Source organism: Acomys russatus, chromosome 18, assembly GCF_903995435.1.
Source record: "Acomys russatus chromosome 18, mAcoRus1.1, whole genome shotgun sequence".
Classification (NCBI taxonomy): domain Eukaryota; kingdom Metazoa; phylum Chordata; class Mammalia; order Rodentia; family Muridae; genus Acomys; species Acomys russatus.
The window spans coordinates 3940936-3966339 of NC_067154.1; the positions used below are offsets into that span (position 1 = coordinate 3940936).

Here is a 25404-nt window from a genome sequence, read left to right on the forward strand (position 1 = left end):
CTCCCTTCCATTTCCTCCCTCTAAAACCACCCATACACCCCTCTGTACCTCCTTCAAAATCATGGCCTCCTTTTTTTCATTTTACATGCACATATGTATTTGTATATACATATATATTCCTAAATATAACCTGTTGAGTCCACATAATGTTACTTGTATGAACGTTTTCAGTGCCGACTGTTTGGCACTGGACAACCAACTGGTGTGCTGTGCCCTAAGGAAAACCACCTCTGCCGCTCCCAGCTTTCCTCAGTTGCCTGTAGTTCTTTGTGAGGGTTGAAGCCTCACGGGCTTAGACTCTTCCTGCCTGTCCTCTGCAATGTTCTCATAAGTGCAGGGGTGTTCTGGAGATGTCTCCGTTTGTCACAGCAACAGAAATCCTAAATCATCATTTCATATTAGACACTAAGGTATGCTTGCAACCATGTTTTCTTGAGATAGGGTCTCATGCAGCTACCTCTCCTTGTCAGGAAGACTTCCACACTGTGCAGTTAGATTTAAGAAGACAAGGAAGAGTGTCACTGCCCCTTGTGCTCCCATAAAATGGTTCTGTTTGTTTAAAAAACAAACAAACATATTGCTTCTCGGCCTTTTGGCTAAGATCAAGCGTAGTATCTGTCCTTATCAGTTTAATATCTGATACGTCCTCTCTCTGAGGACAATATATTAAATGGATTTTTGGAAGTAGGAGTTGGAATAGGAGCTTGCTCCATCCACTCCCGCATCGACCTGGTATTGTAGTACCTCCAGGAATGGTGCACCAACAAACAAACAAACAAACAAACAAACTTTGAAACTTATCTAAAATAGTCTTCTGTTTTATGTATGAGAAATAATAAAACACTTCTAGCCCTCATCTACTTCCCCAGATTTCAGAGCAGGATCGGAGTTTGGATCCCCCAGTCGAGCACCGGCCACGGCCAAGCTCACACACACTGAAACACATCACTGTCTTACCTGGAAGGATGTGGGCGTGGCTAGGGTCAAGGTGTCACTGCCTTCCCAGCCTCCTTGGCTTGGAGTCCTTTGAGCACTCTGAACTAGGGGCGGATCCCAGACCGCATCACCACATCTAGGTGAGTCAGTAGTTTCTGAGAAATTTCCAGAAGTCTCTGGAGCAGCAGTCCCAGCCAGCCCCTGACCACCACTGGAATCCAGAGATGCTGAGCTTTCATTTTCTGGATTGAGGGAATCGACGTCTTCTCCAACAAGTTCAGGGTAAGAGTCACAGAAGGAGCTGTCAGCGCCCATGGGGTTCTGCATCAGAGGCCAGGCGTCGGAAAACTCACCACAGATGGACCGGGAAACAGAGCCGAAGAAAGCTGGCATCGCATCTCCTACCGAAGCTCCGTTTCTGAACACACATCCAGAAGGTCTGTAAGTATTGCACAGTGACAGAAAGCTCTGCTACAGAACAGCACTTCAGCTGTGACTCTCAGTCTGTGGCTGCAATACCAACGTACTGAGGATCCAGCGCTAACTAGCATGTTTGTCTCAGTGTGTCAACTGGAGCTACTCCATTGGCCTTAACAGTGATTTGTACACCTATTTCTACTCAATATAAGCACAGCCAATGCCTAATACCGACTGTTTTCTTGATGGCTGCTATCCAACAGTATGCTAGCAGAATGTGACAAGTGAGGCATTGCTTTGAGATAGCAGAAACATCAGGCACAGAGGCTGGAGAGGCGGCTCAGCAGTTAAGTGCATATGCACACTGCTCTTGAGGACCCGAGCCCGGCTTCCAGCACCCACAACTGGAGAACCACAGCCACCAGTAGTTCCAGCTCCAGGGGGGATCTTATGCTATTGGCCTCTGAGGGCCCCTGTACCCGTGTCTACGTCCTTACACACAGAAGCGCACATATACTTTAAAATCTTACAGAAATCGAGAAATGTCATGAATGTAGCACAGAAGTGAAGTGGGTGGGGAGAGGAGAGCTGGGAGGCAGGACCTGTAACCAGCAACCTTGGGGCCCATCTGGTCCCTGCAGGAGCCTCTCTCCTCTGGGGTTCCCAGAAGTCTTTGCTAAGAAGCAGATCTCTGTAGCTCAATACAAAGCTGCTAAGTCAGGAGGATACACATGTGCAAATGGGAACCTGACAGTGTGGACTGAAGGGCAGTTACCTCTCCTGAGGGGTAGCCACGGAATGCAGCCCACAGCCAAGCGCAGCACGGGCAGAGCTGCGGGCCTCCTCACAGCACACGGATGGAATGAGGTGAACGGGCCCTGAGAGAGGTAGAAAAAACATTGAGGCAGGGCCTTTCTTTCCTCCTGAACTCCCTTGTTCATACCAGCTAAGTTTTGTTCCCCCTGGAAAGGTAGCTGGTCCCCTTTAGGTGACTATTTAGTGGAAGGAGGAATCAAAACATGAATTATAGACACACAACTGGACATGACATCATGGACACACAGCTGCACATGGCGTCATGGACACACAACTGCACATGGTGTCGTGTGCAGGCTGGACCCTGATGTGGACCTCCCTCTCCCCCAAAGATGTCACGGAAACCAGACACATTGGTGTTCGGTTTGAATTGGCTAGGAAACCAAGGTGTGCTGGTTACTTTTCTGTCGCCTTGACATAAGGCGGAGTCCTCTGAGAGGAGAGAGCTTCAGTGGACAAAATGCCCCCATAAGATGGGGCTGCATGCAAGCCAGTAGGGCATTTTCTTAATTAGTGATTGAAGGGGGGAGAGCCCAGCTCATTGTGGGTGGTGCCAGCCCTGGGCTGCTGGTGCTGGGTCCTATAAGAAAGCGTGCTGAGCAAGCCATGGGGAGCGACCCAGTAAGCAGCACCCCTCCATGGCCTCTGCATCAGCTCCTGCCTCCAGGCTCTTGCTCTATTTGAGTTTCCGCCTTGGCTTCCCTTGATGGACTGTGATGATTTAAGCAAAATAAACCCTTTCCTCCCAAGCTGCTCTTGGTCCTGGGGTTTTTATCACAGCAATAGCAACCCTGACTCATGCACTCTAAATGAGAAAGGCTGCAGTTGCCTAAACAGCTGCTAAAAAAAGAAAAAAGAAAAAAAAAAGTCTCAAGTTCTGTGGAGAGTCCTATTTTCTTAACACTGAAGAGACCTGGAGCACCCAAACCAAAGAGGGGGTGGGGTGGGGTAGGGTAGGGTAGGGGTGGGGCAGAGGTGGGACAGGGTGGGGTGGTCATTGAGATGGGTCAGCTATGACTGGAAAATCAGCCTGTGACTGGGCTTGGCAAGGCCCTGCTTTGCAGCGCCATGCTGCACTCCTGGTTCCTCCGAGCCTCTCATGGCTTAACTCACCATAGGTCTGGGCTGAGTCCCGGTGACACTGACAACATGCTCTGTGGGCGCAGTGGCGGAGCCGAGGCTGGTCAAAACATGACAGCTCAGAGCCATTGTACTGAATGTCCTGTGACCGCAGAGACCCTAGGGGAGAGGAGAGATTACCCAGTCAACGCTTTTCCATAAGAAGCCCGACACCACTCTTGCAACTTGTATCTTTGAAGAGTCAACACCATTACTTCTTCCGCTTCCCCCAAGACAGTCGCTGTGAACTGGAGAAGCCCTGTATGCGCAGTTTCCCAAACGTTAGTGTTTGGTCTAGAATAGCTTAACCTGGACCATGAAACTTCAGCTAGCCTACAGTGGGAAAAATCAGTCAGTCAATACAAGGCCTATGTCATTACACACACACACCCACACAACAAAAAATATATATATTTTTTTAATGTGTAAGGGTATTTTGCCTGCATGTATATGTGTGCACCACATGAATGCCTTGTGCCCAGGAAGGTCAGAAGAGGGCATGAGATCCCCTGGGAATGGATTTATAGACACTCGTAAGCTGCCGTGTGGGTGCTGGGAATGAAATCTTCCTCTAGGAGAGCAGTCAGTGCTCTTAACCACTGAGCCATCTCTCCAGCTTCTCCCCAACTCCTCCCCCATCTTTGTATGTGCTGAGAATTAAACCCCAGGGCCTTGCGCCTGTTAGGCAAGTGCTCTACCACTGAGCTACAGCCCAGCCTGTTTCAGAACAGTGTCTGCGGAATTTCCTGCATATGGTCAGATCATCGTAACAATGAAAATTTAAGCTGAATGGCAGCGAGCTGAGGGCTGTGTTCTTCTTATACGGAGGCACACACAGTTTAAAATAATTTGTCCAGAACATAGGGTATAGACAATTTTTACTTTTTGCCTCGTAGCCTTGGGGCATCACAGCCTTGTCAGCATCCCTACGAGGCCCCGAAATCCGTGAGGAGGCCTGTTCTCCTGAGCCTTGTATCCCTAAGTCACTGGGGATGCTTGCCTTAGCCAGGTCTCCCGAGAGCTCTTGGGTGACAGTGCTAACAGGCTCACTTCACAGTGTGACAGAGGGAGGGGAGGCTTACAGCTGGGTTTCTTCTCCATGAACTGCCTCTTGCAGTAGATGACACACAGGATGAGCAGAGCTAGCAGCACGGTGGCCAGCGCGCTGCAGATGACGGCGGCCAGGGCTGTGTCCCGAGGGCTGGAGGCCGTGGACGAGATCTTCACAAGGTTCACCTTGCTGGTACCTGAAAGTGACAAGGAACAGGTCGGCGCGCTCTCTGCAAGCCTGGACACGGAATGCTTCACTGTGACACCTGTCACCCTCCGTGCTCACACGTTCCAGAAGCGTGTAATCTGATTACTAAGCAAGTTTATGTTTTTGTTGTTGTTGGATGACATTTATAGCTAGTTCTTGGCTGTGCCCAGCCTGTGGGTTGCAAGCTGGACATACCAGGTTCAAATGGCCCATGGTCACTAGCTCTCTCCATTGGTATAAGGCACAATGGGGCTCAACAGGGCCACACAAAGAAGGGCCTCATTACAGCCATGCCCACCTTGTTAGCAGGCATCTCTGCGGCTAGCCGCAGCCTATTGTCCCATCGTCAAGTCCCCTATAGCTGGCCGCAGAGATGCCTGACTGCCAACACTGCTCTCCTCAAAGAAAATCTATTTCTCTCATTGGATGGCTAATCTGGGCTGTCACCTTGGCTGAATGAAGAAACACTTAGAACATGAGTGAGTTACGACCCTGGGTTTGCCTGTGGGAGCGTTTGCCACAAGGACCGGGGAAGACCCATCCTGACTGAGGGCGATACGTCCCATGCTCTGGGGTTTACAAGCAGCCAAGAAGAAAGCTGGCTGAGCAGCAGCATCAAAGGCCTTTCTCTTCCCGAGTAACTGATATGTGAACAAGCAGCCTCATGTTGACGCTGCTGGGAGCTGGTCCCACTGCCGTGCCTTCTGCGCCATGATGGATTCACCCAGGAGGATGCTCTCCAGGCCCAACTGGCTGGGCTGTCACAGAACTGATGTTCTACTTTGGCAGAAATAGTTTTGTTTTTTTGGTTTTGGTTTTTGTTTTTTGTTGTTGTTGTTTTCCAGTGTTTTCATTACAGCAGCTTGTCCTTTCCCCTAGCTAGTGACGTCCCTTACACAGGGCAATGGAATTTGTTGTTAAGCTTGTTTACTCTTTATTTGTAATGGCTCCAAGGGATTCTGGCACACAGTTGCTTCTTGATGAACAGAGGAGCGTTTTCAGAAAATAACAACAATAACGACGACGACAGCCCTAGCCCCTAAGTATCCAGAAGCATCGATTGGATAAGGTCTCATCAGCAATGGGATGCGGCTCCTTACTGAGCACCTCCTGTCCCGCTTACTGAGCACCTCCTGTCCCGCTTACTGAGCACCTCTTGTCCCCGCTTTTGGCTACACGGCTGATGGCAGCGCAGGTACAAACAGCTTGAGCAAAGAGCAGCTTCGTTTACAGCCACTGCTGTGTGCGGCCTTGCTGTGACTAGGGAGAGCGCGAGCAAAGGACTGCAAGGCTTGATCGGTATGCGAACCCTGCAGATCATGACCTCATCCTCAGAAGGAAGGCCCACCCAACAGAAGATCAACCTCCTCTTGTCACGACAACTCCATCCCGGAGGAATGCCAAGCTGCATCCTCACTCATAACACACAGAAAATGACAGCGGATGTACAACAGGTGCCCGAAAGTCATGCCTGCCATCCAGCCAAGGCTAGTCTGCTGCCAAGAAAATTATTCAGGGACCCAATAAGCATTCACACCATCTTACTGAAAGGAGGCATAGTAATGGCTGCTTATCTCTATCCTCCCACACTAGGTCAGAGGAGGGGAAGAAAAGACAAGATCAGCCAGAGAGCTGCTAACAAGAGCCCACATTCACTGTCTATACAGCAGTACCCAAGGCGGCAGCAAGACCATTACAACCAGCAGTACCTGTTCAGCACCCCGGGGCCAGCCTCAACCTCTCAAATTCCAAGTGTTGGCATAATACTTTACAGTATGGGTTTTATACTTAAGGAATCCATATGTACTTCCATACTTTTTTCATGTAAATAGCCAGTAAGTTGTCTGGTAGATATTTAATCCTAGCTTTCCCAGATGCTTAAGCTTAAGACTGTTTCTTCCTTTTTCATGAGTATGTGGTGTGCAGGCATGTGTTTTGTGCGCATCTGTGTGTATGTACTCACATATATGTGCATGCGTGGCATGCACACATGTGCATACATGTTAAGTCCTGGCAGGGTCTTCCTGGATCGCTCTCCATGTTGTTCACTGAGACAACGTCTTTTAGTTGAGCCCAGAGCTCATCCACACGGCTAGTCTGCTAGCCAGCTTGTTCCAGGGATTCCCCTGCCTCACCCTTTCCAGTATGGACGTACAGGTGCGCTGCCATGTCCACCTGGCATTTACATGGTTCTGGGCATCTAGACTCTGAGCCTCAAGCTTGACGGCATTTTAGCTACTGGTACATCTACCCGGGCCCAAGTCATGCTAATGTGTTCTTACATCATGTGAAGTTCTTTGTAATCACTTAGAATAAAACGTATTTGTAAACTATAGTGTAAGGTATTAGTGGCTCAAGTTTTGTTTAGGCAGATAAGTTCTATTAATCAGTGAACATGCATTATGGTTTGACCTAAAATCAAACGCAAATAGGGCTTCTTAAGTTCACCCACTTTATCTCTAGGAACAAAAATGCTACTGAGTTTTACTCCAGTGAGAACCCACACACAGCTTCTATTATTGGTCCTAAAATGCTGCTTTCAAAGCAGACACTGCCCAGGTAGATTCCCGCTGCTGGGACAGTGGGGAAGAACAAGTGACAGCTGACCTAACGATGCCTCGGGACTGGGCTGCCATTTTAGGACCTCCCTAATGCCTCCTCTGTTCTCCAGAGTCAGGGTGTGAAGGTTCTAATCTGGGTTTGCACTGTGCGACAAGCCGTCTGGAACCTGCGCACAGTCGGAAGCATCAGCCAGAACTCCTCCGTGCCGATGGCCGTAGGCAGCTCCATTCATGGTTCTGGGATGTCAGTACCACTGAGGCATCTTACAACGTCTCTCAACAGAGCATCTTATCTGTTTCATCTGGAGATGTGTTTCGAGTAAGCTACAATGCACCCCCTCGCTTTTTGTGACTTTCCACCGTTACCAACAACCAAAATCCAAATCAAGTAAAGTGTTCAGCACAATTAAACCCTGATGGTGAACTGCTTCTACTTCTAGCCTTGCTCTTTAGCAATAACAAAGGCTGCCAGCAAAGAGCCCTTGCAGTTTTAGAGGCAAGAGCACAGCTCCAGAGCAAAGGTTTTATCTTGTTCATCTAAACTTGAAAAAAAATCCACGATAATGTTCAGCATATGAAAACCAGATGTGCCACAGTTCGCCAGTGAGCAAAAGAGCTGGTTTTCAATCCACTTTATACCAAGCATTCTGACGACGGAGGACCATAAGCCTTGGCCATTCGCACTCTCTTCAGTCCAGACTATGATCTCTATTTTTAAATAACGAATAGAAATCTTATTTCAAAATAAGATTTCTATGTTTGTTCTTCCATCTATAGCCACATCTGTGTTTTAGAAATTGGTCTTTGTGGAAGGAGGAAAAGGGAAAAGGGACGTGATGTAATTCTGTTTTAGTTAAAGCTGGGTAAAGATTGATTTTCATTGATTTAAATTTCTTCACCTTTACTTACTGTCTCTTGTGTGTATGTGTTTGAACATGCGTGCCAGGGCATGCACACAGAGGTCAGAAGACAGCTTATGGGTCAGTCCTCTCCTCCCGCGTGGGCTCCAGGGAGGGAATGGCAGAGCTCCTGTCTCCAGGTTTGGTGACTGGCCCCTTTTCCCACGGAACCAGCTCATAAGCCTTAGTTTTCTCATTGCAGCAACATATGCACAAATTCTGCAGCAGAGACACCGAGTGTGTTCACCATGTTGTGTGGTGAGCACGGCTAATTCCAGAACATGGTCACTACTAACAGCTCCCTAAGTCCCAACACCCTCAGCAACCACTTCCTCACCCAGCATTAAGCATTAAACATTAAGCTGCTTTCTGCTGCTACAGAATCAACTACTCCTTGTATTTCCACATAAATGGAACTACACAACATTGTGTGGCAGTTACGGCTGGCTTCTGTTATTTAACAATATTTTCAAGGTCCATTCCCAGAGTTGATGCTTTAGGATTCACTTCTTTTTAATGGCTGAATAATATTTCATTGAACTGATGTACCATATTTGGCTTATCCAAATATGTCTGGCGGTCTCTGTCTTTAATCCTTGCAGCTAACTATTTTGAGTAATACTGCTCTGAACACTCGTGTACAAGCCCTTTCAATATAGTTTAAAATTTCTCATAAATGTACATTGTAATTTGTTCCACCTTCTCTCAAAACATCCATTACTGAAATTATAATAATTAAGCTTATATGAATAAGTCAGTCAAAAACATTTCCTAAAAAAGGATGAGAACAGGGGTTGTTAAAGCCGCTGGGTAGAGTCCGCTCCTGTGGGAAGGCACTAGATTCTGGGAGGAATTTGGACTGTACTGTGAGGAGAATAGGAAGTCCTTGACAAGATTGGAGTCAACAGTGCCAAGTAAGTGTTGGACAGTCACATAGGGGTCTCAACAAGCCTGAAACGCCTGAAATCATGCAAAACATCTTCCAAACACAGTAAAATAAAATTAGATGACAGAAGAAAGAAATTGAGAAAGTTCATAAATATTTGGTATGTTAACAACATATTTTTTCTAAAGAACCAACAAGTCATAAAAGAAATCTCAAGGAAATTAGAAAAGAATTTGAGATGAATGGAAATACAATGTATGATATGGCAAAAGTTGTAGTAGTTATAGCAATAAATGACAAAGTTTAAAAAAGGAAAAAAGATTTAAAATTCATAATCTGATATTCCATTCTAAAACTTTATAAATAAAAATTTAAAATTAAAAACTAGAGTCAAGAGAAATAGAATAGAGTAGTTAAAAAAAAAAAAGAAAAAGAAAAGAAAAGAAAAGAAATCACCATCAAGCAACAACAACAAAACCAGTGGTTAAAAAAAAAAAAAATCTTCAAAATCAACAAACTTTTAGATTGGCCAAGGAAAAAAGAGGACAAGCTAAAAAAAAAAAAAGAAGTTTTTACAAGAGCACTATGAACTACTGTAGATCCACAGACTAAATAACTAAGATTTTGTTCCATCAAGGCAAAGATTAATTACAGACATCAATTAGCCAACTGACTAATTAATCAGTTATTCAGTGAATCAATCAATGTAAGAGCACCATGAAGAAGGGGGAAAAGAACTGTACAATAGTCTCTGTAAAGCCAAAAATACCACTTGGCCAAATCTAGCATCTCTTCCTCATACAAACTAAGCAGCAGCAGGAGCCCCTCAAGATGCTAGGAAGGACCCACCCGAGACACCGCACAGCTCACATGGCACGTTGGGGGGCGGGGGAAGATGAGTTCTTCTGAAATTAAGCAGCCAAGGGTGTCTACTTTTACCATTTCTCTCCAACATAGTATTTGGAGTCCTGGCCAGAGGAATCAGTCAAGAAAAATAAAACTAACTAACTAACTGACTAACTAACTAACTAACTAACTGACTAACTAGCATCCAAAACTGCAAGGAAGAACTAAAACCATCTGTTTCCAAAAGACACAATTATACACGTAGAAAATCATCAGCATGACTAAAGAGGATTGGAAAGAACAAGAGAACTCAACAGATTTGCAAGATACAAATAAAGATGCAAAGTCAGTTATCTTTTACATAGTGTTAGCAGTGGATCCAAAAAGAAAACAAAGGCCAAGTGTGTGTGTGTGTGTGTGTGTGTGTGTGTGTGTGTCGGGGGTGGGGGTGCTCGCCTCTAATCCCAGCACTTGGGACACAGGGGCACGTAGAGGTCTGCACTCTTAAGACTGGTCTGTTTTAAATAGAATGTTCCTGCTTAAAAACAAAACAAAACAAAACAAACAAGCAAGCAGAAGGAAAGAAATAAAAAAAGGAAAAGAAAAAGAAAACAATTCTGTTTATAAAGTCATCAGAAAGATGAAAGCACTGAGAAACTCACAAACACGCTGCTCTCCTCGCCAGCCCCTTTAACACTTTAGACACCAGGGACCGGAAGCAGAGCCCTGACAGCTCCATTATTTATATAATGAAGACTATAAAATAACATTAAAAACACTTAAAAGCACAAAGCACACAGGAAGACACCCAGGATTCAGGGACTGGGAGAGCTTGCTTTTGCTTACTTGCCAGGTAACTTAGTGACATCAGGTGTGATCGAAACCCTGCCGAGGGCAGATGCTGACATCAGGTGTGATCGCAACCCTGCCAAGGGAAGATGCTGACATCAGGTGTGATCACAACCCTGCCCAAGGGAAGATGCTGACATCAGGTGTGATCGCAACCTTGCCGAGGGAAGATGCTGATGGCAAGGTGCATGTGAACACCGGGAACAAAAATGGGATTTGGAAACATGTCACAAAACATATGTGGAAATGTTTAATAAATAGTTACCACCTGTATCCGTAAAGCTAGTTAGGCCAGAAAAGCATAATTTTTCCAGTGAACGACAGCAGAAGGGTTATAGAAGAATTTGCATGTTTTCCTAAGAAATTATTCTGTCTGTCTGTCTGCCTGTCTGTGTTTTGTTTGTTTATTTGTTTGCTGATTTCCCAGTTTAGACTGGAGAGCACTGGCCAGCCAAGCTTCTAACACGTGAACCTAAGACAGACAGCTTTGTGTGTAGAGAGGAAGCTGATCCCACCCCGTCAGATCACTGCTGGCAAACACTCCCAGTGCTGTTACTTGGCTTTGCTTTTGAAGCCAGTGCACATCAAAAGTAGAAAAGTCACACCAGAGCGTCTCCCGGGCCCAAGGAATGCAGTTTGCAAACACGGAACCCCAGGGCCTGCTTGTCCTTCACGGTTTCTCTTGGTGCCAGCCTCTTTCATGCCTCAGAAGCCAGGGACAGAACCCCGACCCTCAGTCAGAACCCTGAGGGCTCCAAGCGGCCTTTGTCTTAATGTTCAAGCCAGGGAGTGATTCTTCAGGATTTCATTTTGAGCGGGGCACTGCTACCAAGTACAGCTTTGTATCTGCATTTTCCACTTGGGTGTCTGTGCTGCACCATGTGTAAAGGCAAAAACAGTGTAGGTAAGGTCACAGGCAGAGCCAGGAACAAATGGAATCTCATATACTTCAAAGACACTGCTGGGCCCTCTCAACTGCAATGTTATGGGATGGAGGGTATTTAAGTTTCTATTTTTTAACAGTTAGTTTTTATTTATTTATTTATTTAGTTAGTTAGTTTTTTGGAGGATGTACACATGTCATGCACACACGAGATCAGAGAACAGCTGTGGAAACTGTTTTTTTTTCCCCTCAATTATGTGGGTTCTGGGAATCAAACTCAAGTTGTCAGGCTTGGTAGTATGAGGCACTTGGATGGAGCAAACCCTCCTTGCAAACTCATCTTAAAATTGTTCTCCTAGCACCTGGCTACCAGCCAATGTGTAAACCCCAGCTGAGATAGATGTCTGTAGGGCTCTGGGTCGGGGTGGGGGGTGGACTTGGTGAAAACGCAAAGCCCTGCTTGTTAATCAGGACAAACATTTGTTCTGGAGAAAACAAAAGGAATTTTCAAAGCTCCAACAGACATAAGCCAAAGCATCTCACCGGCACCTCATGAACGCGTATGGTAGTTATGAATTGGACAAAGATTATAGAGATTTACCTGGAAGCGTCCCTCCACTGGTCAGCATGTGATAATCAGATGACCTTTGCTCCATTAGCCTTCCTTCCCACTCTCTCTGCCTTTAACTTTTCCTGGAGTGTGTGCTGTATGCTTTAATGGTGAAGGGCTTTGCAGCCAAGTCTGTTCAAATCCTGATGTTGCCATTTGCTACCTGTGTCATCACCAGCAAACAATAACCTTGTGCCTCAGTTGCCTTATCAGTGAAATCAAGAAGTATCACTGGTTAGCTGGACCCAGACTCGGGTCCTAGAGTAGCACTGCTCTTGAAAGGACCAACATGGTTCTTGACACATAGCAAGTCTCTGCATGTTCACCGTGCAGTGCCCTCAGGATTTTGGAGGTGACATCGTAATCATTATGCCATTGGGGGTTTGGAGTCCCTTAAAACTCAACTGACACTACCTACCCAGGGAGCACAGTTCACACAGAGATGAGATTCTTTGAAGCAGAACCATCTAGAATACCCTGGAGCTGATGGAACGCGCTATGGGGCACGATTTGCTCATGGCTCCTCATATCTCCAATGCCCTGAGGAATTAGGAAGCAAAACGAATGGTAAAAACCAAGCAAAAGCGTTTGCTCTGAAGGTTGGATCTCCTTTTCTGTCGTCGGCTTGACAGCAGGGAGAGCCACCTGGGATGTGGACTTTCCCGACATGTCTATGAAGATGCTTCTAGGGAGGCTGAACTGAGGGGGGAAACCCAACCTGAACGCTGCCATGGCATACTACAGGCTCGAACACTTCCTGGATGTCTGGAGGAAATCATACTGGCTGCAGAAACCACTGTAGCTGTGGCTGCTCCTAAAGCCACCAGATGGCTCGAGGGTCCCTGTTCCACTCATGGCTGCTCCAGACAGCCTAGAGCAGCTACAGAGACACTGCACATTAGCCAAGAGGGGCCTCAACAACCCCATTCACCTTTTGGCTAATCTCTGGTTCAGGGCCAAGAACTTCCCTGATGGCTCAGCAAAAAGCTGACTGGAAGCGCATCTGATTGGGGGACTTAATAGAGCTGTGCGCAGGGATGCTGTGCCCTCGTCCATCTGTGTATTGATTCTCAGTCTGGAAGCTTCTCTTCTGTAAATGACTGTGGCCTGGTGTCTTAGTCATCATTCTGTGGCCGTGAAGAGACACAATGACTGAAGCCTTTAATTGGGGGCTTGCTTACAGTTTTAGAGCTTAGTTCATGATCATCATGGTGGGGAGGGTAGCAGCAGGGGGGGGGGTAGAGACTGGGCCTGGCATGGGCCCTTAAAACCTCAGACTAGCCCCAGTGACAGTCATCCTCCAACAAGGCCACACCCCCTAACCCTTCTAATCCTTTCAAACAGTTCCAACACCCCCCCCCCCCGTGACTAAGCATTCAAATATATATGCCTGTGAGGGGGCATTCTTAAATCAAATCACCACACCAGGTGTTGTGACACTGGCCCCAGTACAATTCCAAGTGGGATGTGGCCTTTAATTTGCTTATATTTGAGGGTAGAGTGAAAGAGCTAATTTTACAAAGGGCAGAGAAAACTCTGGGATTCAATCCTGGCAGTGACAACAGTGGCCAACAGTGTTCTTCAGCCTCAGAGAGACATCTAAAGTAGAAAACTGAAGAGCTGAGATGGTGGGAGGCTGTGAAGCAGAGACCGTGAGAGCCACAGGCCCAGATCAGTGGAAGAGCTGCAGAGAATCAGCATGGCTAACGATTCTGGGCTCCTGATACTGAAACTGGGGAGCTGATAACATTAACTGGGTGCTCTTTACTGACACTCAAAGCCCAGAGCAATAAGCCTATGGCTTTAGGCCACAAGGCTGTAGGCTTCTAGCTTTGAGAGCCCAGAGCACCTAGAATTTTAGTTTCCGGCTTTTAAAGCGGGGAGCTATAAGGGCTCCCGTTCTCAGCGCCTCATGCTGTAGGTGATGGGATCTGAAAGGCCAGCCCATGAGCTTCTGCCAATCCTGAGGGACCGATCCTGGCTCAGTCACTGATTCCACCTGAACACAGCAAGCAACCTGACCCACAGCCAACTGTATGCAACAATGTATTTGTCAATAAACTAGGAGTGTTAGAGGTGTAGACCTTTCTAGTTAGCCTTATTGGCACAGCTGGCAAATTTTCTGACTTGTATTGTCTTTCATGTTACTAAAAATGATTTTTAAAAAATCAGGCTCTGCTTGGTGAGTGTAGACAAGGGTTTGGCTTCCATCTAAGCAGGACCATTGTTTTCCATGCAGACTCCCTCTAGCTACAAAGCTGGCCTCTCGTGGCAACTTTTAACCATCTTGGGCAGCCAACCCTCATTTTTAGAGAGCAGCACACAAGTGGATTCACCATCTACACCCTAAAGTCAGCTGACAGGGTTACCAGCATCAACACAAGGCATGGTGCTCTGGCCAGTGCAGTTTTATTCTTTTTTATCTAAGTGCCCCCTGGAGGGAAAAAAAGGCAGTCTCATTATTTATTATGACTGCAATAGTAAGTAGTTTATGTCTCAACTGCTAGGGGGAGAAAGGTGGTGTTGTTAGCATACCCCTTCCTTCCTGCCATGGTCTTGGTCTCCTCTCCCTCAAGTCATGGTCACAAACTCCTGCCTGACTCGACCCAGCATGGTCAGGCCACTGCTCCCTCAGCTAAGGCAGCTACAGGAGCCAGTCTGGTTCACACTAAATCTTAGTGGCTCAGAAGCCACTTGGGAAATAGGCAGAAAGAAAGGCTTGAGGTCCATGATCTTTAATGGTCTGCTCCTCACAATGGTGGCCCAGGTAGCTCTTCAGAAGAGGGAAGGAGAAGGAACCGTGATGTGCCTGTTCCGAGTATCGGTCACTCAGAAAGCCCAGGATATCTGCCTACAAACCACCACTGGCTCTATGGTCAGCAATTAGTAAGCAAAGAGTTCTAAATTTTCTTCAAACTTGACTTTGGGCGTATTAGCATAAAGCGTGATGGGGTCTTACCCAGGAAGCAGACAGACACTAAGTGCACTTCTAAGGGGCTGAACTGTCGGGTTCTCGCTTCCTCTCAAGCAGACAAAAGAAACCTATAGATGGACAAGATAAAGCCGTGTCCTCTGCTCTTCAACATGTCTGCATCCTACAGTCCACGTGCAGAGATGCTAGCGAGATAGAGCCAAAGGGAGCCAGTAGCCAAGGGCAGGGCGGGCATGATGGCAAGATGCCAGCATTATTAAGACTGAGGTGATGCGAAAGGCGTCAGCTGGCAGTGTCCAGGAAGGCTTGGCAGGTGCTGAGAGAGAGAGAGAGAAGTCTGAGAGGCGGACACAACCACAGGAGAGACCCGAGGCTGCTGGTGCTGCCGGAAGGCGGAAACGTGGGGAAGCACAGGCGGGACTCGCTTTCCACACTTCTATTTGCTTATAGGTCATTTGGCCTAGGGATGTATTTCCCACCAGGATTAGACAGGTCAAATATTATCATACATGTCTTTGAAGAGAAAGGGAACAATGAAAGCAATGAAAGGAAGTCAGCAAGAGCTAACTACTGCAGGGGAGTAGCTGGCACGGCAGGGAGGTTTTTGGGCCACAAGTGATGACTATATCCACTGAGGAGGTCTGAGGAGACTGTCCTGTGTCTTCAGAGGAAATCCATTCTAAGGACAGCTCTTTGTTTTATTTATTTATTTATTTTTAGCTCTTTTAAATTCCGCTTTAACACGTGCTAGATGCCTTTTCGTACTCTAATTAGCACAAATACTATAATCGACACTGGAAAAATCGTAAGTCACTAAACGGCAGCTGATCATCTGCAGCATTTCTTTGTAAACACAATAAAGTTAAAAGAATTTGTCCTGCTCTCGGGGATGTTTTGTTCTTTTTATTGCCCCACCCACCTCAAAGTCTCTCAGGGTGCATTTGCCTGAAGAAACAATGAGGTCTTTAAACTCTGCACCAAGAAACAGAAAAGACACCATAAAAGAGAAATGCATTACGATGGCTTTGAACATCTGTTGCGAGGGACAGGAAGCTCAAATAGGACCTCAAAAGGACAGAAGCAGGACTGCCATCTGGGAACTGGAACAAGGCCCTCCCAGCTCTCAGTGTGCACGCTGCTCTCCTTAACCCCCGGAGTGCCACATGCCATCACAACACTTGGAAAGCAGGGCCCTGCCAGGGAAAGGGCCATCTGGAAACGGACGCAGATAGACACACTGGAGCCCCAGCAATCTTCCTGGATTCTTGAATTAGTGAGGTGGGCAGGAAGAAAGAAGTAACCTGTGGGGCTGCCCATATTTGATGACACCCAAGTTATTTCTATACTGAAAATAAGTGTTTGTACATAATTTAAAACTCCCTGAGTGGCCGGGCGTGGTGGCGCACACCTTTAATCCCAGCACTTGGGAGGCAGAAGCAGGTGGACTGCTGTGAGTTCGAGGCCAGTCTGGTCTACACAGTGAGTCCAGGACAGCCAAGGCTACACAGAGAAACCCTGTCTCGAAAAACTAAAAACAAAAACCAAACAAAAAATCCTAAGGAAAAAAAAATCAACTAAAACAAAACAAAATGAAACTCCCTGACCGGGTATAGAAGGAAAAAAAGATCTAGACTAATAGACAGTGTCTCCCACCCCTTCCTTTTCCACGGCTGCTCCTGTGCTTACCTCATCTACATTTTAGAACCGACAGGACTTAGGTAAAAGAGCAAAGGGGTTTGCATTAAGTTGGAAAGAGAGCATGTCTCTTGAGTCTTAGGACATGGAATGGGTTTGACAATTCAACCCATGTTTTATCATGCGTGGTTTTTAGAGCTCTACTTGGTGCATGAAAAAACAGGGCAACAAAAATTAAATTGTCTGGTGTTAGGGCCAGGACCCAAAATCAAGACTTCTTCACCATGAACATGGAATGTGCCCATCTCAGAAAAACATCACATAGGCGCTGTTCTGTTTCAGTCTTGGGACAAACAAGTGACAAGGGTGTGGGAAAAGACAGGCTGCAGAAGAAATGAGAAAGGACTTCCCCAGGGGTATTTTTAGACATCTACCTGCATCCTTAGAGACTAAACCACAGAAAACACGACTCATGATGTTATGTCACACCAGGATGACGGAAAACCTCCTCAGCCTCTTTCCCGACGTGTGGTTTTTCCTGAGTATGAGGGTCACCCTTACTTGTCAGCCTCACAAAGTCTAGAATCCCTCTGGGATGGGAGCCTCTATGAGAACTGTCTAGATGGGCTGGCCCGTGGCAGGCTTGTGAGGGCATTTCTTAACTGGGTTAGTTGAGATGGCAAGACTTAGCCATGATTGTGGATAGCACTCTTTCCCGGGCTGGACCCTGGAAGGAGACGGGGTGCTGAGCGCAGGCAGGCATCCACCCACTGTTCTCTGCTCTTCACTGCGGATGTAACGGATGTAACGTGACTAGCTGCCACTGTGACTTCCCCAGAACCAAGCACTGAGCCCCAGGATTGTCAGCCAAATAAATCCTCCCTTCCTTGCTTTAGTCAAGGCATTTTACCACAGCGACGGCATACCAGCCACTTTTTCCATTGCTTGATAAAACACCATGGCCAAGGCAACTGCTGTAAGAGTTTAATTCGGCTTCCGGTACCAGAGGGATGAGATGGTGGGGGAAGTGGCAGGAGCAGGAAGCCGGACCTCACATCTCAACCACAAGCATGGTGCAGAGAGGGCAACCTGGATGTGGCTGAGGAGTTTGACTCTCGAAGCCTGGCCCCAGTGACACACTTCTCCTGGTCCTGTCACCTAAGCCTCCCCAGACAGCACCATCAACTGGAAACCAAGTGCTGAAATGCCCAAGGTGATGGGGGTATTTTTTTTTTTTTCAGGCCACCACACGCAGGAAACAAAACACCCAATTTATTAAAAATAAATAAATAAAAAGCGCATCAATCCTGGTTCCTTGTCATTTACACTGATGTGCGCACGCATGTGCGCGTGTGTACTTACTTGTGTGTGTGTGTGTGTGTGTGTGTGTGTGTAGGAGGATAGTTAACCCTTAGTGTCCTTGGGGAGGATCTGCTTCAGGGCATATTTTGTCTTCTGGATTCCAAAATCCATGAGACTCGAGTCTCTTCTTAACAAAACAGGCAGAGCTTCATAGAACCACACACCCCGTCCTGGGACAGAAAGCACCCTCTACATAACTTGAAATGGCCAGTATGGTGTAAAGGCCGGTGGATAGCTCTACAGGGCTATGATAAAAAGAAAACGTCTGTACAGAAACATGTCTTTGGAATGTTTTTTGACTCACCAATTGGTTGAATCTGCAAATGTGAAATCTATAGCTATGGAGGGCTGGCTATATATCTAAGATTATTATGTTCTTAGAGTAAACCCAGTAATTAAATCAGCCAAATGACATTTATTTAAGATAAATTAATTAAATTGCATTAATTAAGTTAATTATCAGTTCTTGAGCAATGAACAGAAAGCCTGTTCCTCAAAGTGTATGCATTTACTGTACCAGCAGGGCACCGGATGCTTAACTAGGATGCTAGGTCCCTGCTTCCTCCCTCGCTCCCCAGAAGTCTGTTCTCAACAGCTGCCGTTGCCTGCTCACAGCGTTGCCCGCTCACAGCGAGCCCGAATCTACAGGCCCCTCCACCTGATCCGCTGGGATGCAGCCTCTGCAGAGTGGGTCCTGTCTGCTGTCTGTTGCAGGACAGTCTCTTTATCTGGGCCTTCCTCCACACTTCACTGTCTTTCTAAACCATTTTGCAGCTAAGCATTCAAAAGGCACCACTTAACACGCAGCAGCAGCAGGCCCTACACATTTAAAGAGCAGTCGGACTTAGAGAGAAGCAGGATTTTGTCACCACTGGCAAGCTGTTCAGGAGCCTTTAATTCTGTGTTTGTGCGCCTGTGTGGGTGTCTTTAGAGATATTTGCCATTGCTCAGATGTTGCCCACCTCTTTTCCTCCCTTCCTTCCTTCCTTCTGACAAGGCCTGCCTGTCTCCCTCCCAACACCAGGACTACAAGAATACACCGCCATCCTGGGATATTTATAGGTGAGTCTAGGTTCGAACTTAGGCTATCCAGCTTGCAAGGCGAGCGCTTTACCAACTGAGCTATCTTTCTACCTCAGGAGTTAATTCATTTCAAAGCAGATTTTTTCCCCCAGTACTGGAAACTTCCGCAGGAAATCATTTGAATAAAAAGTTCATGCCAACACTTCTCAGGCATCTGGATGAATGTGGGACATGGACTGGAATGTGAGAATATAGGCGTGTGCAAATTTTAAAATAGCAAACAAAGAAAAAGATGTGGAGGCTGCTCACAACCCGAGCTCCTGAGGCTCAGTCCTCTGGGGGGTGGGGTGGGGGGGGAGACAGAAAGGCTTTGTACCTGGCCCGGGAGGTGGCTGGAGCTTTGTATACGTAGCTGTCAAAGCCACTGAGCGATGCATTTCAATAGGCAAGCCTCTCAGAAGATACTATGTTCCAGTGAAACGGAAACTCTATGGCTGGCGGTTACAACTTTACTTTATTTTAAAATTATAACCGAGTATCAAGGACAGGTGGTTTTTGAATATTTGAGAAAGTGGCCATGTGAATCACAGTGTGGCTAAAACCCCTTTTGGGAGTTCTGAAGGTACTTTCTCTGAGGTGACCCAAATGAACAGAGCAGCTAGGACAATATTTTAAAGACTCAGAGGGGAAGATACTTTTAAACTGAATTAATTTCTACTTGAAATTCAACTTCAAGTTTCTACTTTTGAAGGGGAGGGGTCAGGGTCCCCTGAGCGCTACACTCACAAGCAGATGCTGCCAGGCCTGGGCCAGCTCGAGCTCCCAAAAATACCCTTTTCAGCCTGTGGGGTATTTTGGCCAGTGACTCAATTACACTGTTGCCTGTTCTCTCTGTGGTAATTACAGAATCTGAAATGCTCCTGCATCTGTACTGAACACGTGCGGGCTTCTCCTCATCATCATTATCCTCGAAATAGCACGGGAGAGCCACGCAGGTTGATCCCAATCCAGAGTCGATTAACTTAACGTGGAAGATGTACCTAGGTCGTATATGAATACTGAACTGTTTGCTACAAGAGACTTGAGCATCCAAGGTCACTGGTCTCTAGGGCTGGGAGTCTCATCCTAGAACCAATCTCCTGGGGAGACACCAAGGCATGATTCTGTATTTATTTTTTTACAGTGCTGGGACTAGAACCTGGGCCTCACGCATGCTAGGTGAGCACCATACCGCTAAAGCGCATTCCCGGTCACAATATGCTGCATAATTTCTTAATCTTGGCATCTGGGGGTTCACTTGAGAAGCAGCTTAGAGCTTGGCAGTTGTGTGTCGTCAGGCAGACCCCAGCTGAAAGCCTTCCCTTCAGAGTGAATAGGGACTGACCTGAGCTGAGAAATGCCAGGAAGGATTCTGGCACCGCCTTGAATTCAGGAGGGATTTGCTACGCAGCACATGAAGAAAGTCTTGGTACTTTCTTCATTCCATTCTCAAAATAAAATTCCTTAGGTTAAGGCCCCCTCCTCAGGGAGCCAACTTGGAAGTAGGTGGACGCCACGTTTAAAGACAACCTAACCTAGTCCCCACTGGAATGTGAGAGTTGTCTTCAGCACATATCAACAAGCAAGCCCCTGAGGATAAACATCTCTGGATAAAAGGTGCCCCCCCCCCGCCGCCGCACCCCCCGCCGAGTCTGCACCCCTGAGCCTCCAGCTGCCCTGAATTCTCCAGATGTCGCCTTCGCCTTTCCACCCTCTTCCACTCATTTTCTTCCCAGCATTTCCTGGGCCCTCACAGATCACAGACCCATTTATAAAAACAAACAAGCAAACAAACAAATAACTCCATAGTTTAGTGAAATGGGCCTGACAGTTCTCATTTATTATTTTTAAAGTAAGCTGTGCTTACTCTAAAATTCACTCCACCTAGCAATGTCCTTTGACCAGACACAGCTTATTTTTCTGACCAGAGCCCATCGGCTTTAAAACATCTAGAAGTGACTGAGGATTAAGACGTGAGGGGAAAAAAAAGCTGTGCTGGGGACTAAGAACTGAGGGATGGTTCTCTTCTCTAGACCCAGGCAGACAAAGACCCACACAAGCAGCTCCAGGCTCAGGGGAAGGCGTGATCTAGTCAAAATGCCTAACTTTCTGCTCTTTCTCCCTCTGGTAACAGAGCAAATTGATGGCTTGTACTTAGAAGTAGTTTCTATTGCGAGAGGACAGTGTCTATGGAAGGTGTGAGTTTAGAATACTCTTAGAAGATTTCTGATTCCTGTAGAAGATGAATCCATGGCCAAGAAGCCACTTGGGGGCATGAGTCTGAGACAGGTGGACAACCCCACAGAGCAATTGCAGGGCAGTTCTTCTAGAGAGGCCGGGACACTGAACGTCAGCAGTCTCTGGAAATGCTGGATAGGGAGGGGTGTAAGTTACCTAGGATCCTAAGCATGACCAAGAACAAAAGCAACAAGCAAAGAACGCAACGGGTCCACCTGTGGCCCCGGTACCAGGCAGCCTGATGAGTGATTGGCATGACCTGCAGGATGGTCTAGGCTAACAAAGTAAAACAGAAGGAAGAAAAAGACTCCCACAGAGGTCAGTTGATCTCCTCCCTACCCTTTGGACGCATCTAGAAAGAAATGAGAACTCTAATCACCACACTCAATGGCTTCAGATGACCTTAGGGAGACTAGATCTGTTTGCATCGCACTACACGGCACAGAATGACAGTGCGCTCTGGCTTGCCTTGGCTGCTCTGGGATCCCCTGCTCGATGATGGCTCATGATGCCTGCCCCTGCTTTCTAATTAGTTGCACCCAGTTCTCTAGGTCTCTGCCTCCCGAGCTTTCTCTTTCTCACAGGCGGTGGTTCTTACAACAAAAGGTAGCCATGTGTGACGGCAGGGGGCTGGAATCCAGGGCTTCAGAGGCAAAGGTTCAAAGCCAGCTTGAGATATGCTAGGAGACCCTGTCTCAAAATACTAAGCCGTGGGGGACGCAGCTTGGTGGTATGGCACGTGCCTGCCGTGTACAAGGCCTTGGGTTCACTCCCCAGCGTGGAAAAGATAAGTAGATTTCAAGGGAGGCCTTCAAAGAATGTCTTCTGCAGCGAGGGCACTGCTGATGGGGACTGTGCAGGGTTTGGTTTATTTTTAAGTGTTTCCAACTAAACAATCTTTGATGTGAAAATTACTTTTATTTATTTTTCTTTTCTTTAAAAGATTTATTTATTTTGTTTATCATTTATACAGTATTCTGCCCACATGTTTGCCTGCCCCTCAGAAGAGGGCACCAGATCCCATTATAGATGGTTGTGAGCTACCATGTGGTTGCTAGGAACTGAACTCAGGACCTTTGGAAGAGCAGACAGTGCTCTTAACCTCTGAGCCATCTCTCCAGCCCATCTTTCTTTCTTTCTTTTTTTTCAGAGCTGAGGACTGAACCCAGGGCCTGTGCTTTCTAGTGCTCTACCACTGAACTAACTCCCCAACTCCTGTTACCTTTTATTTATTTTCAATAAAATAATAGAATCACATAACAGCAACAGAAAGAGGCAGACTAGAGAGAAGTGCCTCGCAATCAGAGGTACCTTAAACCAACCAGTGAAGAGGGAGACATGGGGAGTCTCTGCTTAGATCAAACCAGGGGGCTGGACTCCCTGAGCTGCCTCGCTGTGTTCTTTTGACTTTATGGTCCCCAGCTCCCTTATCTTGCATGTTCTGTTTTGCACAAGAGAGTGCAGTTCAGATACCTCCATGAGCAGCGTCCTGTCTGGGTTACTGAAGGTGCTTGTTGAAAGCGCACATGTTCCCTGCATAATACCCACGCTGAGGGGCCGTGGACAACCTCCTTTCCAGCAGCGATCTGGCTAGACAACTCATTTTTCCAGTGGTCTTAGGAACTGGGACACCACTCAGTAGCAGGATCAGTTATAATAGAGCAATAAAAATAAGTTTATGATTGGGATGGGGGTGGGTTCCTAAGACTATTGGAAATATGAGACACTGACATCACACCCATTGTTTTCCGTAAGTCTTAAGACATTTGAAAGATCTGTTGTGATTAAGAGTGTAGAGTAGAGGCTAGCTGTGACCTTCTGACATGTGACCTGGGCAGTCACTCTTCTCTTTGACTCTGTGTTTTCTCCCTGGATAATAGGATAATAATAATAATAATAATAATAATAATAATAATAATAATAATAATAATAATATCATCATCATCATCATCATCATCATCATCATCATCATCCCACTACCCAGGTAATAGGTTTGGGATATAACTCATGTCACATGGTGCCACAAGCCCCTAGATATAACTCAGGGCCTCCACCTTTGTGCTGGTGGGCCTTGGTCAGGTTGTGATTCCACCTGCCTTCTATCCCATTAGCTCCTCCTGTCCCAAGTGGGCATGTAGGGAATAGGCTAGTCCAGGAGTTGGCTCCTCCCGGGACAGTGCCTGGGCACACGTATCTCTGAGACAGGTGCCCAGCAATGGACAGTACAAAGGGGCAGTCCACTCTTCGATATGCTGACAGCTGAGGAGCCCTGATTTCAGCTAGTCTTCTTCCTTTCCCATCCCCAAGCCCCCCAGATGCATGCTGAGAAGCCCCGTAACAGTGTACTTAGTGAGCGAGATGCCTCTGTCCACCCACAGCCCCTCTGCCAGGTTGCTGATAGTGTTAACTGGTGCCAGTGACTGGCTGATCTTGGAGCATCGGGCTGCCAGTGGCATTGTAGACAAAAGGCACTTTATGTAAAACCCCAACCGCAGGCTTTATTCTGACTCTCTCAAATGTGCACCCACTTGGGACAGTAAGGAGAGAGAGGAAAACACCCAAGACATTTTAGACTTAATCCTGCCTTGGGTCTGATGAAAAATGCAGAATTTGTGGGATTTCTTGAGTAATGTTTATTCGATCTGGAATGCTGCTGTGGCTGGGGAAAGTGGCTTAGCGATGATTCCAAGTGGCTTTCACCAGAGTAAACTGTATTTAAAGTGTGTGTTTAACCTAGATGTTTGCTTTGTTCTTGAGGGCTCTGTACAACAAGCCACGTGATTCAAGAGTCATAGCCAGATAAATCCCTGCGTGTGGGGCAAAGAAAAGCAGGAGCTACAGTGACCTCTGGGCCCGGCAGGTGTGCGTGGTTTGGCACTCAGAGAACACTTCCCGGCTACTCGTATCGATGCGTAATTAGTCACATTGTTAAACAGTGATTGTTTTCTAGTCACTTAAGAGAACTTCAAAGGCCTTCTTCTATGATGAATTAAAGTCATCTCAAAATTAACTTTAAAAAGAAATTTGAACTTATTGAACACTTTTGTTTGCTTAAGGGGTAAAAACAGAGGGGAAAACACTGGTCGTCCCTTGAAGGAGACATTTCAAGCACGAGGCCTTTATAAAATTCAGCAAGCAAAACAAAAGCATTTTGAAGTTTTCCCCAGGTCTATTTCCTATCTGTATGGGCTTTTAAAAGATAAACTTGGGGGGCTGGAGGAGGTCGGCGGAAGAGCAGGTGGACGAGCGAAGCCTGTTCCCACAGCGATGCATGCTCACCCCACTGCAGGTAACGGCTCTTCTTACATAATCATTCAGGAGCTTTGTCGAGCAGTGTGTCACACAAGTCCCTAGACCGAGGCTGTCTCTGCTAGCCAATTTGCCGAGCCAGAGGAGGCCTTGCTGTCACGGAGAGACCGACACACCCGTGCCATTCTGAGTGCCTGTGTGTCCAAAGGTACTAAGACTCGTTTTGTTGCTGTTGTTGTTTTGCTTAGACAAGGTATTGCTCTATATCCCAGGCTTGCCTAAAACTCAAGGCCATCCTCCTGCCTCTGCTGCCCCCTGAGTGCTGAGACTTACAGCTGAGTCACTATGCCTGAACTGATAGTAAGACTTTCACCGCTCTACATGCAGTGTCCAGCAATCTGCTGGCCTAAGTGCCATTCTTTTAACGAAAACAGAGACAAATCGAAAAGGAAATGAACTGTCAATCTTTGAAAACCAAAAGCAGGGAGAGTCTGGGTTTTGTTTTGTTTTCAAGAAGAAGGGGACAAAGGGTCTAGGACCCTCCTAGAATCTAGTACCCAGGACCCCTGGGACCACAACTCATTATCTGAGGCTGGAAGCAACAGCTGAGACTCCCCCCCCCCCCCCGACCCCATGCACCTTGAAACAAACTCCACTGCTCTGAAGGAGCCTCCTTCCCACAGCCTCGGGAGACTCAAGGGTACAGGAACCCCCCCCCCCAGGGGGCCCGAAGAAGAAGCTCTTTGTGGTTAAGTTGAAAAAGCCCGGAGGAGGAATGAAAACACAAGGCGCCACGCATAATTTCCCCCTCCCCCCCAAGACCTCCAGATCTCCTTTGAGGGGATT

At 46.9% G+C, this 25404-nt stretch overlaps 1 protein-coding gene and 1 non-coding gene across 2 annotated transcripts in view; one reads left to right on the plus strand and one right to left on the minus strand.

The window, feature by feature from the left end:
• The window catches only part of Tnfrsf19 (TNF receptor superfamily member 19), an 86677-nt gene that overhangs the window by 3454 nt on the left and 57819 nt on the right, over nt 1–25404 (minus strand). Inside the window, exons 6-9 of the mRNA XM_051160658.1 lie at nt 4371–4535; nt 3283–3408; nt 2129–2231; nt 958–1354 (exon numbers count right to left, since the gene is read on the minus strand). Coding sequence (XP_051016615.1) covers nt 958–1354; nt 2129–2231; nt 3283–3408; nt 4371–4535 — 791 coding nt within the window. The remainder of the gene's footprint in view (nt 1–957; nt 1355–2128; nt 2232–3282; nt 3409–4370; nt 4536–25404) is intronic.
• On the plus strand, nt 577–766 carry LOC127202447 (U2 spliceosomal RNA). The gene has a single exon (XR_007832323.1). It is a non-coding gene; the product is annotated as a U2 spliceosomal RNA (small nuclear RNA).